The sequence below is a fragment of the Mustela putorius genome, unplaced genomic scaffold, assembly GCF_011764305.1.
Source record: "Mustela putorius furo isolate JIRA1106 unplaced genomic scaffold, ASM1176430v1.1 tig00001075_pilon_pilon_pilon, whole genome shotgun sequence".
Classification (NCBI taxonomy): domain Eukaryota; kingdom Metazoa; phylum Chordata; class Mammalia; order Carnivora; family Mustelidae; genus Mustela; species Mustela putorius.
The window spans coordinates 697,620-712,227 of record NW_025421560.1 but is presented as its reverse complement, the minus strand read 5'-3'; the positions used below and the strand labels follow the sequence as shown (position 1 = coordinate 712,227).

The window sequence follows — 14,608 nt, the reverse complement described above, 5'->3', positions numbered from 1 at the left end:
CTCCCTGCGCCCGGCCCCTGCGCAGGCGCGGTGTCCGAAGCTCAGACCCGGGCGCAGGCGTACTCGTCTCCCTTCCATCCTGCTTCCTCAGCCCTGGAGCTCGGCGGGGCTTGGGTGGGTCTCAACAGCGGCAGCACCGGTGGCGGCGATAGTGACAGTGACTGCGTGAGACTCGGACGGAAATGGCGATGGCGATGTCGGACAGTGGGGCGACCCGCCTGCGCCGGCAGCTGGAGTCGGGGGGCTTCGAGGCGCGGCTGTACGTGAAGCAGCTCTCGCAGCAGTCGGACGGGGACCGGGACCTGCAGGAGCACCGGCAGCGCATCCAGGCGCTGGCGGAGGAGACGGCGCAGAACCTGAAGCGCAACGTCTACCAGAACTACCGGCAGTTCATCGAGACAGCCCGCGAAATCTCCTACCTGGAGAGCGAGATGTATCAGCTCAGCCATCTGCTGACCGAGCAGAAGAGCAGCCTGGAGAGCATCCCGCTCACCCTGCTGCCGGCGGCCGCCGCCGCTGGGGCTGCCGCGGCCTCCGGCGGGGAGGAAGGGGGAGGCGGCGCGGGGGGCCGAGACCACCTGCGGGGCCAGGCAGGCTTTTTCCCCACTCCCGGGGGCGCCTCCCGCGACAGCTCGGGCCCCGGCGAGGAAGGGAAGCAGCGCACCCTTACCACCCTGCTCGAGAAGGTGGAAGGCTGCAGGCACCTGCTGGAGACGCCGGGGCAGTACCTGGTGTACAACGGGGACCTGGTGGAATACGAGGCCGACCACATGGCCCAGCTGCAGCGGGTGCACGGCTTTCTCATGAACGACTGTTTGCTGGTGGCCACCTGGCTGCCCCAGCGGCGGGGGATGTACCGCTACAATGCCCTCTATCCCCTGGATGGTTTGGCCGTGGTCAACGTCAAGGACAACCCGCCCATGAAAGACATGTTCAAGCTGCTCATGTTTCCCGAGAGCCGTATTTTTCAGGCGGAAAATGCTAAAATCAAACGAGAGTGGCTGGAAGTGCTGGAGGAAACCAAGAGAGCCCTCAGTGAGAAAAGACGAAGGGAGCAGGAGGAGGCAGCGGCCCCTCGAGCACCACCCCAGGTGACTTCCAAGGCCAGTAACCCATTTGAGGATGAAGAAGACGACGAACCGGCCGTTCCTGAGGTAGAAGAGGAGAAGGTGGACCTCTCAATGGAATGGATCCAGGAGTTACCTGAAGACCTGGATGTCTGTATTGCCCAGAGGGACTTTGAAGGAGCCGTTGACCTGCTGGATAAATTAAACCATTACCTAGAGGATAAGCCCAGTCCACCTCCTGTTAAAGAGCTAAGGGCCAAAGTGGATGAGCGTGTCCGGCAGCTCACGGAGGTGCTGGTGTTTGAACTCTCCCCAGATCGTTCCCTGAGAGGTGGTCCGAAGGCTACACGTAGAGCAGTTTCTCAACTGATCCGGCTGGGCCAGTGCACAAAGGCCTGTGAGCTGTTTTTGAGAAACAGGGCAGCGGCTGTGCACACTGCAATACGTCAGCTGCGCATCGAGGGTGCCACCTTACTCTACATTCATAAGCTGTGCCATGTCTTCTTTACCAGCCTTCTTGAAACCGCACGGGAATTTGAGACGGATTTTGCAGGCACAGACAGTGGCTGCTACTCTGCCTTTGTGGTCTGGGCGAGATCAGCCATGGGCATGTTTGTGGATGCCTTTAGCAAGCAGGTGTTTGATAGTAAGGAGAGCCTCTCTACCGCGGCCGAGTGTGTGAAAGTGGCGAAGGAGCACTGTCAGCAACTGGGGGACATTGGACTCGACCTCACCTTCATCATCCATGCCCTTCTGGTGAAGGACATCCAAGGGGCCTTGCACAATTACAAAGAAATCATCATTGAAGCCACTAAACATCGCAACTCTGAGGAGATGTGGAGGAGGATGAATTTGATGACCCCAGAGGCCCTGGGCAAGCTCAAAGAGGAGATGAAGAGTTGTGGGGTCCGAAACTTTGAGCAGTACACCGGGGATGACTGCTGGGTGAACCTGAGTTACACCGTGGTTGCCTTCACCAAACAGACCATGGGCTTCTTGGAAGAAGCCCTGAAGCTCTATTTCCCAGAGCTGCACATGGTACTTTTGGAGAGCCTGGTGGAAATCATTTTGGTTGCCGTGCAGCATGTGGATTACAGCCTTCGATGCGAGCAGGATCCAGAGAAAAAGGCTTTTATCAGACAGAATGCATCCTTTCTCTATGAGACCGTCCTCCCTGTGGTGGAGAAGAGGTTTGAAGAAGGCGTGGGGAAACCCGCCAAGCAACTCCAGGACCTGAGGAATGCATCCAGACTTATTCGTGTGAACCCTGAAAGTACAACGTCAGTGGTCTGATGCCCGTGGTTCTGTGTCTATGTATGCCTATATATTGCTTATACGTTATTTATATTTATATTAAGTTGCATTAGCATATTCTTTATAGTCTTAAACACAGATCAAAAATAAAAGACGCCCTCTCAAACAGAAATGCAGAATCAAAAGGAAAAAGAAAAAAAAGTTAAAATTAAGCCAAAATAACAAAACATTGGAATTATTAAAATATACGCTTTCCTTTTAAATTATGCTAACTCTCTAATGAATATGTTGTCACACTACAGCATTTCAGTGTATCGTTTTGGGTCAAAACACACTTTCTTCCAGTCTGTATTATGCAGCTCAGAGAAATCGTTATCTATAAATACGTAGAATTTAAGTATGTCGTGAGGTTTCCCAGTTCGCTAAAATGTTAGGTCTCTTAAAAGAGTACAGTGCCGTACAAACACCCTGCTTCACACACTTCCCCACCTTAAAATGTGACTGAACAATTTGGGGGGGCGGGGGGGAGGAGTTGAGAGCATTGGTTTTAGCATAAATTTTAGTCAAAAAAATTCCTTCTTGAAAGTGGCCAGTTTGTGGACTCAAATATTTGGATAGCTTTCATGAAATAGCTCCGCAAACATTTTGCCAGTGTGATTTCAGTGACTAATTATTTTCACCTGCTAATTAGCAACTTTCTAATACTTGATTCGGGAGCATTTACTTGAATCTTAAGGACTATGGTAACTTTTCTTTCAACATATTCCTGAACTGCGTGAATTTCTAGCCACAGCTTTTGTCCTTACCATACTAAAAAAATTAAAATGATTAAAAGAAAACCACCAAAACAGGACAGACTGAGGAACCTAGCAATGGCCAGTGACTTTTAGCTGCCTTCCCTCAATCTCCCTGTAACATATAATGACTCAGACTACATGGAAACGGGAGGAAAGTTTTCAGTGAAATATTTATTGAGATTTCAGGGCCTGGGTGGATGGGAAATTAGAAAAAAATCATACGCAAACCCTACTCAAGTATGACTGTTTTGAGCAGAGATTTGGCTTTTGATTTTTTGTAGCAAAGTAGAGAACAAAAAGGTGAGACAATGTGCCCAAAGCCAAGGGAAGAAAAGAACTTTTGGTGACTCCTACTAGAATGCTACATACTGCCTTTCTCTTGTTTTGTGTTTTCCTTTGTTATGAAAAGTAAATATAATGCTTACTTCAGGTTGTTTCGTAAAACAAAAATAGCTGAAGAAATTGGAGCTTCCCAGGATTTCTGAACTACTGCTTCCTCTGTGCATTGATTATATAAGATTCCCCATATGTGAAGAGAAATTGTGCTAAGGTCCACCATTTTTCCCTCTTTCCAGTTGTGATTCTTGTCCAAAAGTGCCATTTCTGATGCTAAGGACTTCCAAAGTTCTTGTCTTTTATCTGAATTAAAATAGTGGTATTAACTGGAAATTATGTAAAACTAAAATAGCTTCCAAGAGTGGCTTAGGGTTTGTGAAGCTCCATGACTCAGTTACTTGCTGTCAGAGGAGCCCTTTTATGTATTTTTAGCTATGCATTTTTTTTAAAGATTTTATTTATTTATTTGACAGAGAGAAATCACAAGTAGATGGAGAGGCAGGCAGAGAGAGAGAGAGGGAAGCAGGCTCCCTGCTGAGCAGAGATCCCGATGCGGGACTCGATCCCAGGACTCAGATCATGACCTGAGCCGAAGGCAGCGGCTTAACCCACTGAGCCACCCAGGCGCCCCAGCTATGCATTTTAAAGGTTGAAAATTATCAAAGTTACAGATTTTCTTTAATTTTTTCACATAAATTTAGAATTTTCTATACAATAACCATAACTGGATATCTCAGCTAAGCAGAAACAGTTATAATTTGCCTTTTTTAAGATCACTGGAAACTTGAATTTGATAACAATGTTATTATTTTGTGCAAGTTAGTTTCTAAAACTATATTGTATAAAATGTGTGTAAATACCTGATGCTGGGTCCATGAAACGATACTTCTGAAATCAACACTTAAGGCATGAAGTTGTAAAAACGTAAATGTGTATACTCAGATATTTAAATGGTTACTTCTCCATAGAACTGTCTGCTTTTTAAAACTGGAAGTACAGAATTTTCTTTGGGTAAACTTTGTGTGTCGCTTAATCAGAGTTGTAGCTGGAGGAAGTCAGCCGGTGGTGATTCAGTTAGTGTGGGAAGTGGATCAGAGACCGTCAGTGTCATAATGTATCTTTGTGCCAAGACAGAGCCATGGTGTACCATTCCTCAGAGTGGAGTCGGAGCTCTTCCCTCGTTCTTGTTTCATTAGACTCCAAAACAAGTCCTAAAAATCGAATACAGTTAGAGATTATCCAGAAATACAGCACATACTGTAATCCACCACTGTAAACTTGATTGCCTCTTCTTGTCTGCTTCCCACATCACACTGTCACTCGAGCTTGGAATCACAGAGTTGATTGAATTAATTACTGTTGAGAAAAAGACACCCTGTAGAATTAAGTCTCTTTTTGATTAAAGCCTCATTTCACTTAAAGTGCTGAACACTTACTTTTGTTTAAAAGACTACCTTTAGTTAAATAACCGGCACTTGTATTTTGCAATTCGCTTACCTAGGATTGGGAATTTGGGACTTGACATAAGGTGAAAAATCAGTATATGTACATTTTGCTTATTGATATGCTGTGATATGAGGGATCCTGAAATGTTTATCAAAATAAAGTTTAAAATTTTTCTTACACTGGATAAAATTGGCATTACAATGTTGTATCTCCTTTAATTAGGCCTCAATATTCTTTTTTTTCCTAAAGATTTTATTTATTTATTTGACAGAGATTACAAGTAGGCAGAGAGGCAGGAGGAAGCAGGCTCCCCGCTGAGCAGAGAGGACCCTGGGATCATGACCTGAGCTGAAGGCAGAGGCTTTAACCCACTGAGCCACCCAGGCGCCCCTAGGATTCGATATTCTTAGGTTCTTGTTACAGAAGTACCGAGCCTTTTAAAGATTTTATTTATTTATTGACAGAGAGCAGAAGCAGGGGGAGTGGCAGGCAGAGGGAGAGGGAGAAGCAGGCTCCACTGAGCAGAGTCCAATGTGGAACTCGATTCCAGGACCCTAGGATCATGATCTGAGCTGAAGGCAGTCGCTTCATCACGTGAGTGCCCCTGAAATACTGTTTGTTTGTTTGTTTAAAGATTTTATTTATTTACTTGACAGGGAGAGAGATCACAAGTAGGCAGAGAAGCAGGCAGAGAGGGAGAAGCAGGCTCCCTGCCGAGCAGAGAGCTCGATTCGGGGCTCAATTCTAGGACCCCAGGATCATGACCCAAGCCAAAGGCAGAGGCTTTAAACCACTGAGCCACCCAGGTGCCCCTGAAATACTCTTTTTTTTTTTTTTAAGATTTTTATTTATTTATTTGACAGGGAGAGAGAGATCACAAGTAGGCAGAAAGGCAGGCAGAGAGAGAGGGGTTAGCAGGCTCCCCGCTGAGCAGAGAGCCCAACATGGGGCTCGATCCCAGGACCGAGATCATGACCTGAGCTGAAGGCAGAGGCTTAACCCACTGAGCCACCCAGGTGCCCCCTGAAATACTCTTTTAAGAGCCGAGGTGGTTTTTGTTTTGTTTTGTCTTTGTCTAGGGGGATGACAGGTAGGAAGCTGTTAGCTAATTTAAATATATGTTCTGCTTACTGTCAGAATTGTGATTCAATCATATCTCAGTTTTTTTTTTAAGGACTCCTTTGAATGGGAAATTTCAGATACATAAAATGAATTTGCTCTAAAAAGTGGATTTTATGTCATCTGCACATCCCTGAATGAAGAAAATATAATGGAGGCCATATGACCTAAGAACTGGGAGCATCAATGACAAGGATCTGTTTTTTAATACATATAGACCCTGAGGGAACTTTTACATAAAATTGATTTAAAGCTATTTATAAAAAAAAAAATTCAGTGTTATGCCTTATATTGACTATAATGTGGGATGGGGAAGACAAAATAAATTTGAGCATGCTTGCTCTGAAATTCTTGAGAACTGGAAAAGATGGAGGATAAAAAGTTGGAAAAACTAGGTTAGGGAGTCAAATACACAATAGTGTGTTGCAAATTACATTAATTAAATAATCGAATGCAGACAGCGTGTTGCCAAAAAAACAACAACCCTGTGTGTTGTCATTTTCATGCTCAGTATTTCATGAGAATACTGAGAAGGAAGAGGGCAATGTGTTTTTGAGGAGTTTGGAGAGTCTACGTGGAATTGTTGGCATTTGAGACAAAAAAATAATATTTAACATGAAAAAAATTCACGTATGAGAAGCGATGTGAGAACCTTCCTTTAGGGAATCACTTACTAATGATTGCTGTGTTTCAAGCAGTGTGATAAGCACCTTTATCGGGTTATTTTATCTAATCTTCACATCGGTCTACAGAAGGAGTTGAAGTTTTGTGAAGTAATTTGCAGGTAATTCAACCTACAAAGAGTTCCCTAAGTGGCCCGGATGGGATATGAACTCGGACCTTATCTAGGGCTGGCTTCTGAGCCATTGAGCCATACTACTGGATTGTGTCTGCTGGCTGACATCTCACTAGGGCAGGTGCTCTTTATTTCGAAGACTTACCCATTCACAAGTGTATTCTGTTAAAATTAAAGGTGTTACGTCACAGGATATATAGATTTTTTAAGGTTTTATTTATTTGAGAAAGAGTACAAGCAGGGGGAGAGGCAGATGGAGAGGGAGAAGCAGGCTCCCCACCAAGCAGGGAAGCTGCTACAGCTCGATTGCAGCACCCTGAGATCATGACCTGAGCCCTAGGTAGACACCTAACCAGCTGAGCCACCAAGACGCCCCGGGATATTTTTTTAAAGATTTTTTTCATTCATTTGAGAGAGAGAGCATGAACAGGGGGAAGGAAGAGAGAGAGGGAGATGACAAGCAGGGAGCCTGACGTGGGGTTCAATTCCAGAACCCCAAGATCATGAAGTAAGAGGAAGGCAGATGCTTAATCAAGTGAGTCACCCAGGTGCCCCTGTCACAGGATATTGTAATTTATAACTGCCTTAAAAAAATAAAGTAGCAGACTTGAGTTAATGAGATTGTTAAAACCAGATTGTTTCCATTGACACCAATTTGGTTTTGTTTAAAACATTTCATTGAGGGGCAGGTGTCCGTCGGGCTCGTTCAGTGGAGCATGCGATTCTTGGTCTCAGGGTTGTGAGTTTGAGCCCCACATTGGGTGTAGAAGTTACTTAAAAATAAAATATTGGGTGGCTCAGTGGGTTAAGCCTCTGCCTTTGGCTCAGGTCATGATCCTGGGATCGAGCCCTGCATCGGGCTCTCTGCTCACCGGGGAGCCTGCTTCCTCCTCTTTTTCTGCCTGCTTCTGTGCCTACTATGCTCTCTCCCTCTCTGTCAAATAAATAAATTAATTAAAAAAATAAAATCTTGAAAAAAATTTAAATAAAATATTTTCTTTCTTAAGTAATCTCCATGCCCAACATGGATCTCAAGCACATGATCCCAAGTTTGAGTCACATGCTCTGCAGACTGAACCAGTCACCTGCCCCATTATCATCAATCTGTAAATTACTGAATTCTTTGTAATTGGTAAAATTAAGTAGCCTTGAACTTGAAGAAATTTCTTTGGGCATTAAGATACATATAACTTAGATCAAGAGTCTCTGTCTTTGGTTTCATCTTCTTTCATTTTCCCTGCCTTCCCCTATGATCCTCTGTCTTGTTTTGTTAGGAAACAAACTGAGGGGTGCTGGGGGGTGGTGGTGGGAGGGATAGGGTAGTGGGGTTATGGACATTGGGGAGGGTATGTGCTTTGGTGAGTGCTGTGAATTGTGTAAGATTGATGAATCACAGACCTGTACCCCTGGGGCAAATAATACATTATATGTTAATTTTAAAAAGAATAACTGGAAGTGCTCTATAAAAATGCAGATTCCTGGGTCCCCTTAATCAGAGTTTTGAGGACCAAAACCACACATCTGAGTATATAACAAGCTCTATAGGTAATTCTTTCTTACACAAAGTTCTGACAAAGTTCTCTGCTTGGCAGAGATGTTCATAATTGGTGCACGTATGAGAAACGAAGCAACGGGAATTGCCTGCCCTAACCTCTGTACTGGCCATTTTGCCTTGGGAGATATGAAAAGGGTCCCAAAGAGCCCTCCCTTGCTTTCTCAATGGATTTTGGTAAAGTAGCTTCAGTTGAACATAATTACACTGACCTTTAATAGGTGAAAAAGTTCTCAGGGCAAAAAAGTTTCAGAAATGCTCAACCCTATTTTCTCTTTGATTAACATGACACACATTACCAGCATGGGATGCATTCTGGGGAATCCTGCTTCCATAAAATTCTTAAATTTTGATGGGGAAAAAAAAAGATACATGTAACTTAGCTCCTGTGGTAAGCAGCCAAGCTCGGGAACGGCTGGGTGTGTGTCTCTGATAGAGGACAGTTGCCGGACAAGGGCTTGTTTCTTTAAATGCCACGCTTGATTAGTTTCACCTAATATGCTGACTTTTTCTCAGATTTACACCTACCTCACTAAACACATTAAACAAAGTTACATAAGCCAAGTCAGTGTTGACAAGTCTCTAAAATATTTGTGTGTGTTGTCTCAGACGTTGCTGGTGGGAATTACTGTGAACTGGGCACTGGCTATTTGGCAAGCCTTAAAACCACAGAATTATACAAACCCTTTGACCCCACAACCCACTTCTGGAGATTTATTCTACAAAACAAACAAACAAACAAACAAACAAAAAAACAAAAAAAAACCTTCCTAAATTAAATTTACCCATGAAATTCATGTGATTTATGAGTAAGTTTTGAAGAACCCTTCTAGTTTCCGCTTTTGCGTGTAAGCTCAGGAGAGGCACTCAATCCTGGCAAGGAGAAAGCTGAACAGATCGAAAAATCAACAAGCCTTCTTGGATCCACAAGAGCGGGGCGGGACACAAAGCAAACCCCAGCCAGAGACCGGAGAGCCCAGTGGGCAGATGCAGGAAGTCCTATCCTAGGGGGGAGCAGGGGCTCAGGGAGAAACCACTGTGGAGCCCAGTGCAGGGGTGGGGGAGCCGTACAGAAACCTCAGTCCTAAGCGACAAAAGCTGGAGACTCCGTGCCCACAGCTCAGAGTTTAAAACTCCAGGGGGATCCAGTCCTAAGGGGAAACCCCACAATATTGTGAACTAAAGAACCCTTTCCAGGTTCTCACACTGAAGTTTCAGAGGGAAACCCCTCGGGCTTCCAGCAGGGGGCAGGACAGGGAACCTTCTGAAAAGGACTAGAGCCCTCTGTTTTTCTGAACAAGACCTGCCCTTAGGGGATCCCGACTAGTTAACCTGAGCCTAACCTGCTGGGGAGTACCAGAGCCTGGCTGACCAGCAGAAGGGAACTAGCCCACCCCCCAGCCCACTCTAGCCATCCTGTCCCCGAAGGGGGAGAAAACATCTGAGAAACTCTCACGAAATTCATTGACAGACCTAATCACTAGATGACAGAACTCTGCTCCCCCACACTCAGGGCACCTCAGGAAAGGCCTATTTACAGCAGTCCCCTTTTCCGGGTAACTCCACATCCAGCTACCGAGAAAAATTGCAAGGCACACCAAAAGGCAAAAACACAATTTGAAGAGACAGAGCAAGCATCAGAGCCAGACATGACAGGGGTAGTGGAACTACCAAACTGGGAATTGGAAACAACCACGATTCATACCCCAGGGGCTCTGACGGATCAAATAGACAGTCTGCAAGAAAAGATAGGCAATATTAGCAGAGGGATGGAAATCTGAAGAAAGTACTAAAAAGAAAGGCTAACCGGGAGCCCGGGTGGCTCACCTCAGGTCATGATCCCAGGATCCTGGGATCGAGCCCTGTCAGGCTCCCTACTCTGTGGGAAGCCTGCTTCTCCCTCTCCCTCTGACTCTCCCCATGGCTCATGTGTGCGTGCTTGCTCTCTCTCTCTCTCTGTCTCTCAAACAAATAAATAAAATCTTTAGAGAGAAAAAAAAAGAAATGCTAGAGATAAAACAACAATAAAGACCCACACTGTACTAGAAATGAAGAGCGCCTTCGATGCGCTGCCTAGTAGACTGGACCATGCTAAGGAAAGAATCTGAGCTGGAGGATGTATCAGTAGAATCCTTGAATACTGGGGCGCCTGGGTGGCTCAGTGGGTTAAGCCTCTGCCTTCGGCTCAGGTCATGATTTCGGGGTCTTGGGATCGAGCTGTCAGGCTCTCTGCTCGGGGAGCCTACTTCCCCCTCCCCCTCGGCCCGCCTTTCTGCCTACTTTTGATCGCTCTCTCTGCGTCAAATAAATCTTAAAAAACAAAACAACAAAAACGAATCCTTGAAAACTGCAAAGCGAAGAGAACAAAGACAAAACAAAACAAAACAAAAACAAACAAAACCCCAGCATATCCAAAGACCGAGGAACATCCGTAAGAAGTATGACATGGTGGGGGCACTGGGATGGCTCAGTCAGTTGAGCAACTGACCTTGGATTTCAGCTTAGGCCACCATCTCAGGGCTGTGCGATGAGCCCCACACTGGGCTCCACGCTCCAAGGGGACCCTGCTTGAGATTCTCTCTCTTTCCTTCTCTCTGCCCCTCCTCCTTCCACTCGCCCTGCTCTCTCTCTCAAAAAAAAAAAAAAAAAAAAAGAGGAAAAAATAGCATCAGATAATATAATGAGAATACCAGAAGGAGAAGAAAGAGAAGGAAATAAAAATATTGGAACAGGTCTTACTAAACAGGTTACAAATGTTGTAACAGCAGGAGAAGAGACCACCCAGAGGGGTACAGAACTTCAGGGCGCGCATACAATGTAACACCACACAGCTTAACAGTGACAGCCCTGGCCAGGTCTGAGGTGGAAAGATGTCTAAAACAGGTTGCCACCAGGTGCCTGGTTCTCTCAGTGGGCAGAGCATGTGACTGCTGATCTCAGGGTTGTGAGTTCAACAGTCAGACCCTCAAGTGACTGAGCCACTGAGGGGCTCCTAAGGATACTTATTTTTAGACTTTCATTTTGAAATTTTTCGGTGTATAGAGAATAACAGAGGCACATAAAGAATAAAGAATCCCGGGGCGCCTGGGTGGCTCAGTGGGTTAAGCTTCTGCCTTCGGCTCAGGTCATGACCTCAGGGTCCCGGAACCGAGTCCCGCATCGGGCTCTCTGCTCAGCAGGGAGCCTGCTTCCCCCTCTCTCTCTGTCTGCTTCTCTGCCTACTTGTGATCTCTCTCTCTCTGTCAAATAAATAAATAAAATCTTTAAAAAAAAAAGAAGAAGAAGAAGAATAAAGAATCCCATGCCCTCATTACCCAGCTTCAACAACTGTCAACATTCTGTCATTATTTCGACTATACCCAGCAATGGTCCCTGCCCTCCACACCCTGCCCAACCCTGCTGGGTTGTTGTTGATTATTATTATTACCTACAGTTTTGCTGGAGATAAACTTTATACTTTTGTCTTTGTTCTCTTATACACATATTGTGATGTATGAATCTTAGCTCTAAAATTTTAGAAAGTGGATCTATTTACGTAACAACTCCCCAGTAAAGATGTCCACCGTTTTCATTTCTCCATGTGGTGATGAGGGTGTCACCTCTCTCCTGTATAGCTCTTCTTCATGTTCTTTCCTGTACCTTAGATTATTTTTCTGGAAAAGAAAATCATGTTTTCCTACATAATTGAGAGTTGTAACTCTTAGACCGTGTTGCCTGGAGGTTGAAGTTCTCGGTGAGTTATTCTGAGGAGCCTGATCGACAGAGGTACGAGGCACAGTCCTACAGCTGTAGTCTTGCAGCTCTTGGTATGCTGGGAAGCTGGGAAGGATGCAAGGGGAATGTGGGGTGGGAGGTTCTAGTCTAAGTGATGAAACATCCAGTCTAAGGTCGGACTGTCCGGTATGCAGTTCCTTTGCCACGTGTGGCTGTTCAAATACGAATTATCTAATAATCATCATCATAATAAAACTCAGTCCCTTGGATATCCTAGCCCCATTACAAGGGCTAAATAGCCACAGGTGGCAGTGGGCATCCCACCGGACTATGCAGACAGTGGACATCTCCATCATTACAGAATATTCTAGCAGATAGTGCTCATCCAGGAAAGGTGGAAAGACGGGTGAGACACCAAAGAAATGGAAAGTGAAGTTTGCAAAATGCAGAACTAAAAGCAAATGCTGCAAGTTTTATCTTTGCCCCAAATGTGCCCTCTACCCTCAGTTCCTCCTTGTAAATGATCATTCCTGTCTTTGTGCTTCATTTCTTTTTACCTGCTGCCCCACCCTGTTTGACTTGTTGCTGTGAAAGGGTTCCTAGTCCCCTACCACCTGTCCCTTCCTGGGTCTCCAGGGCAACACAGGCATCTGGCTGACAGGCGGGCTCCCCAGACAAAATACAAGGGACAGCTCAATTTGAATCTCAGATAAACAACTTTCAGCATAAGTATGTCTCAAATATTGCCGTACTTGGGACAAATACGAGCATCCCTATACTTAGGTTAAAAAAATAAAGAAGAACCCCATTCCAGGCTAGCTGCCCGCAGGACACAGGGCCTTGGCTGAGCCCCTCCTGACCGGCTAGGATTTGGCATGAGGGGAAGAGAAACAAACCCGCTTCTGCCTATGCACGGTCTGGAACCCAGTTTTATCAGGAATAAAACGATTTGGCTCTCCATCCATCCGACACTCGGGTCTCTTTCTCAAAGAGCTCCAGACCTAAGGAAGGAGCAGCGCCTGGTTCAGGATCATCATAAACTCTAACCTTAACCTGTTGGTTAAGCAGCTGTTGGGGCTGCTGTCCCCAGGACACCCGGCACAGCGCTTTGTGTGGTGTGGTCACCGGCCCCAAGTCCAGAGGGTTACTGCACGGTGTCCCCGCCCCCCCCACCCCCACCGCGCCTCCCAGGGACTCCTTCAGAGGCTGCCACAGCCCCATGCACATTGGGGGACCCTTTTCTGGGAGATGGCTCTTCAGCATCCTGCTGTGTTCTGATGTGGCCTGGGAGACAGTTTGCCCACGACGACGGCAGCCACTCCACCAGCCCCGGGGAGCTGCTTCCTTTTCGGGGTCCGTGGGGGTCAGCGGGGGCGGCGTCTCTCCCTGCGCGCTCTGTTCAAGGCACTCCACTTCTTTCTGCAAATTCCATTTCCTGCCTTGGTTTTGTTTAAATCACAGGAACAAAAGTTTGCTGGCGACTTGCTCCCACCTTGGCTGCTAACTTCCCTCAAGACAGGGAAAACGAAGTCTAACTGTGTGCTCCGACGGTAAACAAGGAGAAAGGAAAATACAAGGAGAAAAAACCGAGAACATCAAAAAATATTATTCATCCATATATGTAATAGGTATATACACCAGTTCTCGCCAGGATGAGGGGTTTAAGTACAGAGAGTAGGGGGGAGAAGGGATGGGGGTAAGAGAGAGGGATCCAAGCCCCCCCCCACCAACTACTGCCCCCAAATTAAGCGCTTCAGTCCCGCAACTGTTGCCCAAGGTCGTGGGCTGGGCTAAAGCTGCAGGTTTGTTTGTTGTTGTTGTTGTTGTTGTTTAAAATTTTATTTATATCTTTGACACAGAGAGATCACAAGCAGGCAGAGAGGCAGGCGGGGGGTGGGGGGAAGCAGGCTCCCTGATGAACAGAGAGCCCAATGTGGGACCATGACCTGAGCGGAAGGCAGAGGCTTTAACCCTCTGAGCCACCCAGGCGCCCCAAGCTGCAGGTTTTTGAGCCTAACGTTACCGTCCAGTTTAATCAAGCCCACAGCGGGGGCTTCACATGCGTTGGCTGCTGTGATGGCTGTTGCCATCTGAGCACCAGGGCGCCAGCAACACCCCCTCCCGAGGCTCAAAGGAGCCCGGGCATTGCTTGGCCCTATGTCTTGTTCCCACAAAGTCGGCAGAGAGAAACAAAGCAGCTGCTGGCGAGCACGGAGCAGTGTTGTTTCCTATGAACACTGGTGCGGCACGCCGAGAACCCGCAGCTGGAAAATACGTAAGTTGGCAATTCCAACACGAAAGGGGATTGAGATTTCCTAATTTTAAACCTTTTAAGGCACTTTTATTTTTTTAATTTTTAAAAAAGATTTTATTTATTAATTTGGGAGAGCGAGCGAGCATAAGCCGGGGAGGGGCAGAGGGAAAGGGAGGAGCAGGATGCCCAGCATGGGAGGTGATGCCAGGATTCTGGGATCATGACCTGAGCCCAAGGCAGAGGCTTTAGGGACTGAGCCACCCAGGCGCCCCT

General features: G+C 46.3%; 1 protein-coding gene across 1 annotated transcript; it reads left to right on the top strand.

The window, feature by feature from the left end:
• The first annotated feature begins 33 nt into the window (after positions 1-33).
• On the top strand, positions 34-5,098 carry EXOC8 (exocyst complex component 8). The gene has a single exon (XM_004776019.3). The coding sequence runs from the start codon at positions 183-185 to the stop codon at positions 2,358-2,360; it is 2,178 nt and encodes a 725-aa protein (XP_004776076.1). The 5' UTR covers positions 34-182; the 3' UTR covers positions 2,361-5,098.
• Positions 5,099-14,608: the final 9,510 nt, after the last annotated feature.

Bases quoted from the DNA above. Each gene is read 5' to 3' on its own strand.
- EXOC8 (XM_004776019.3), top strand. From the start codon at position 183: ATGGCGATGGCGATGTCGGACAGTGGGGCGACCCGCCTGCGCCGGCAG.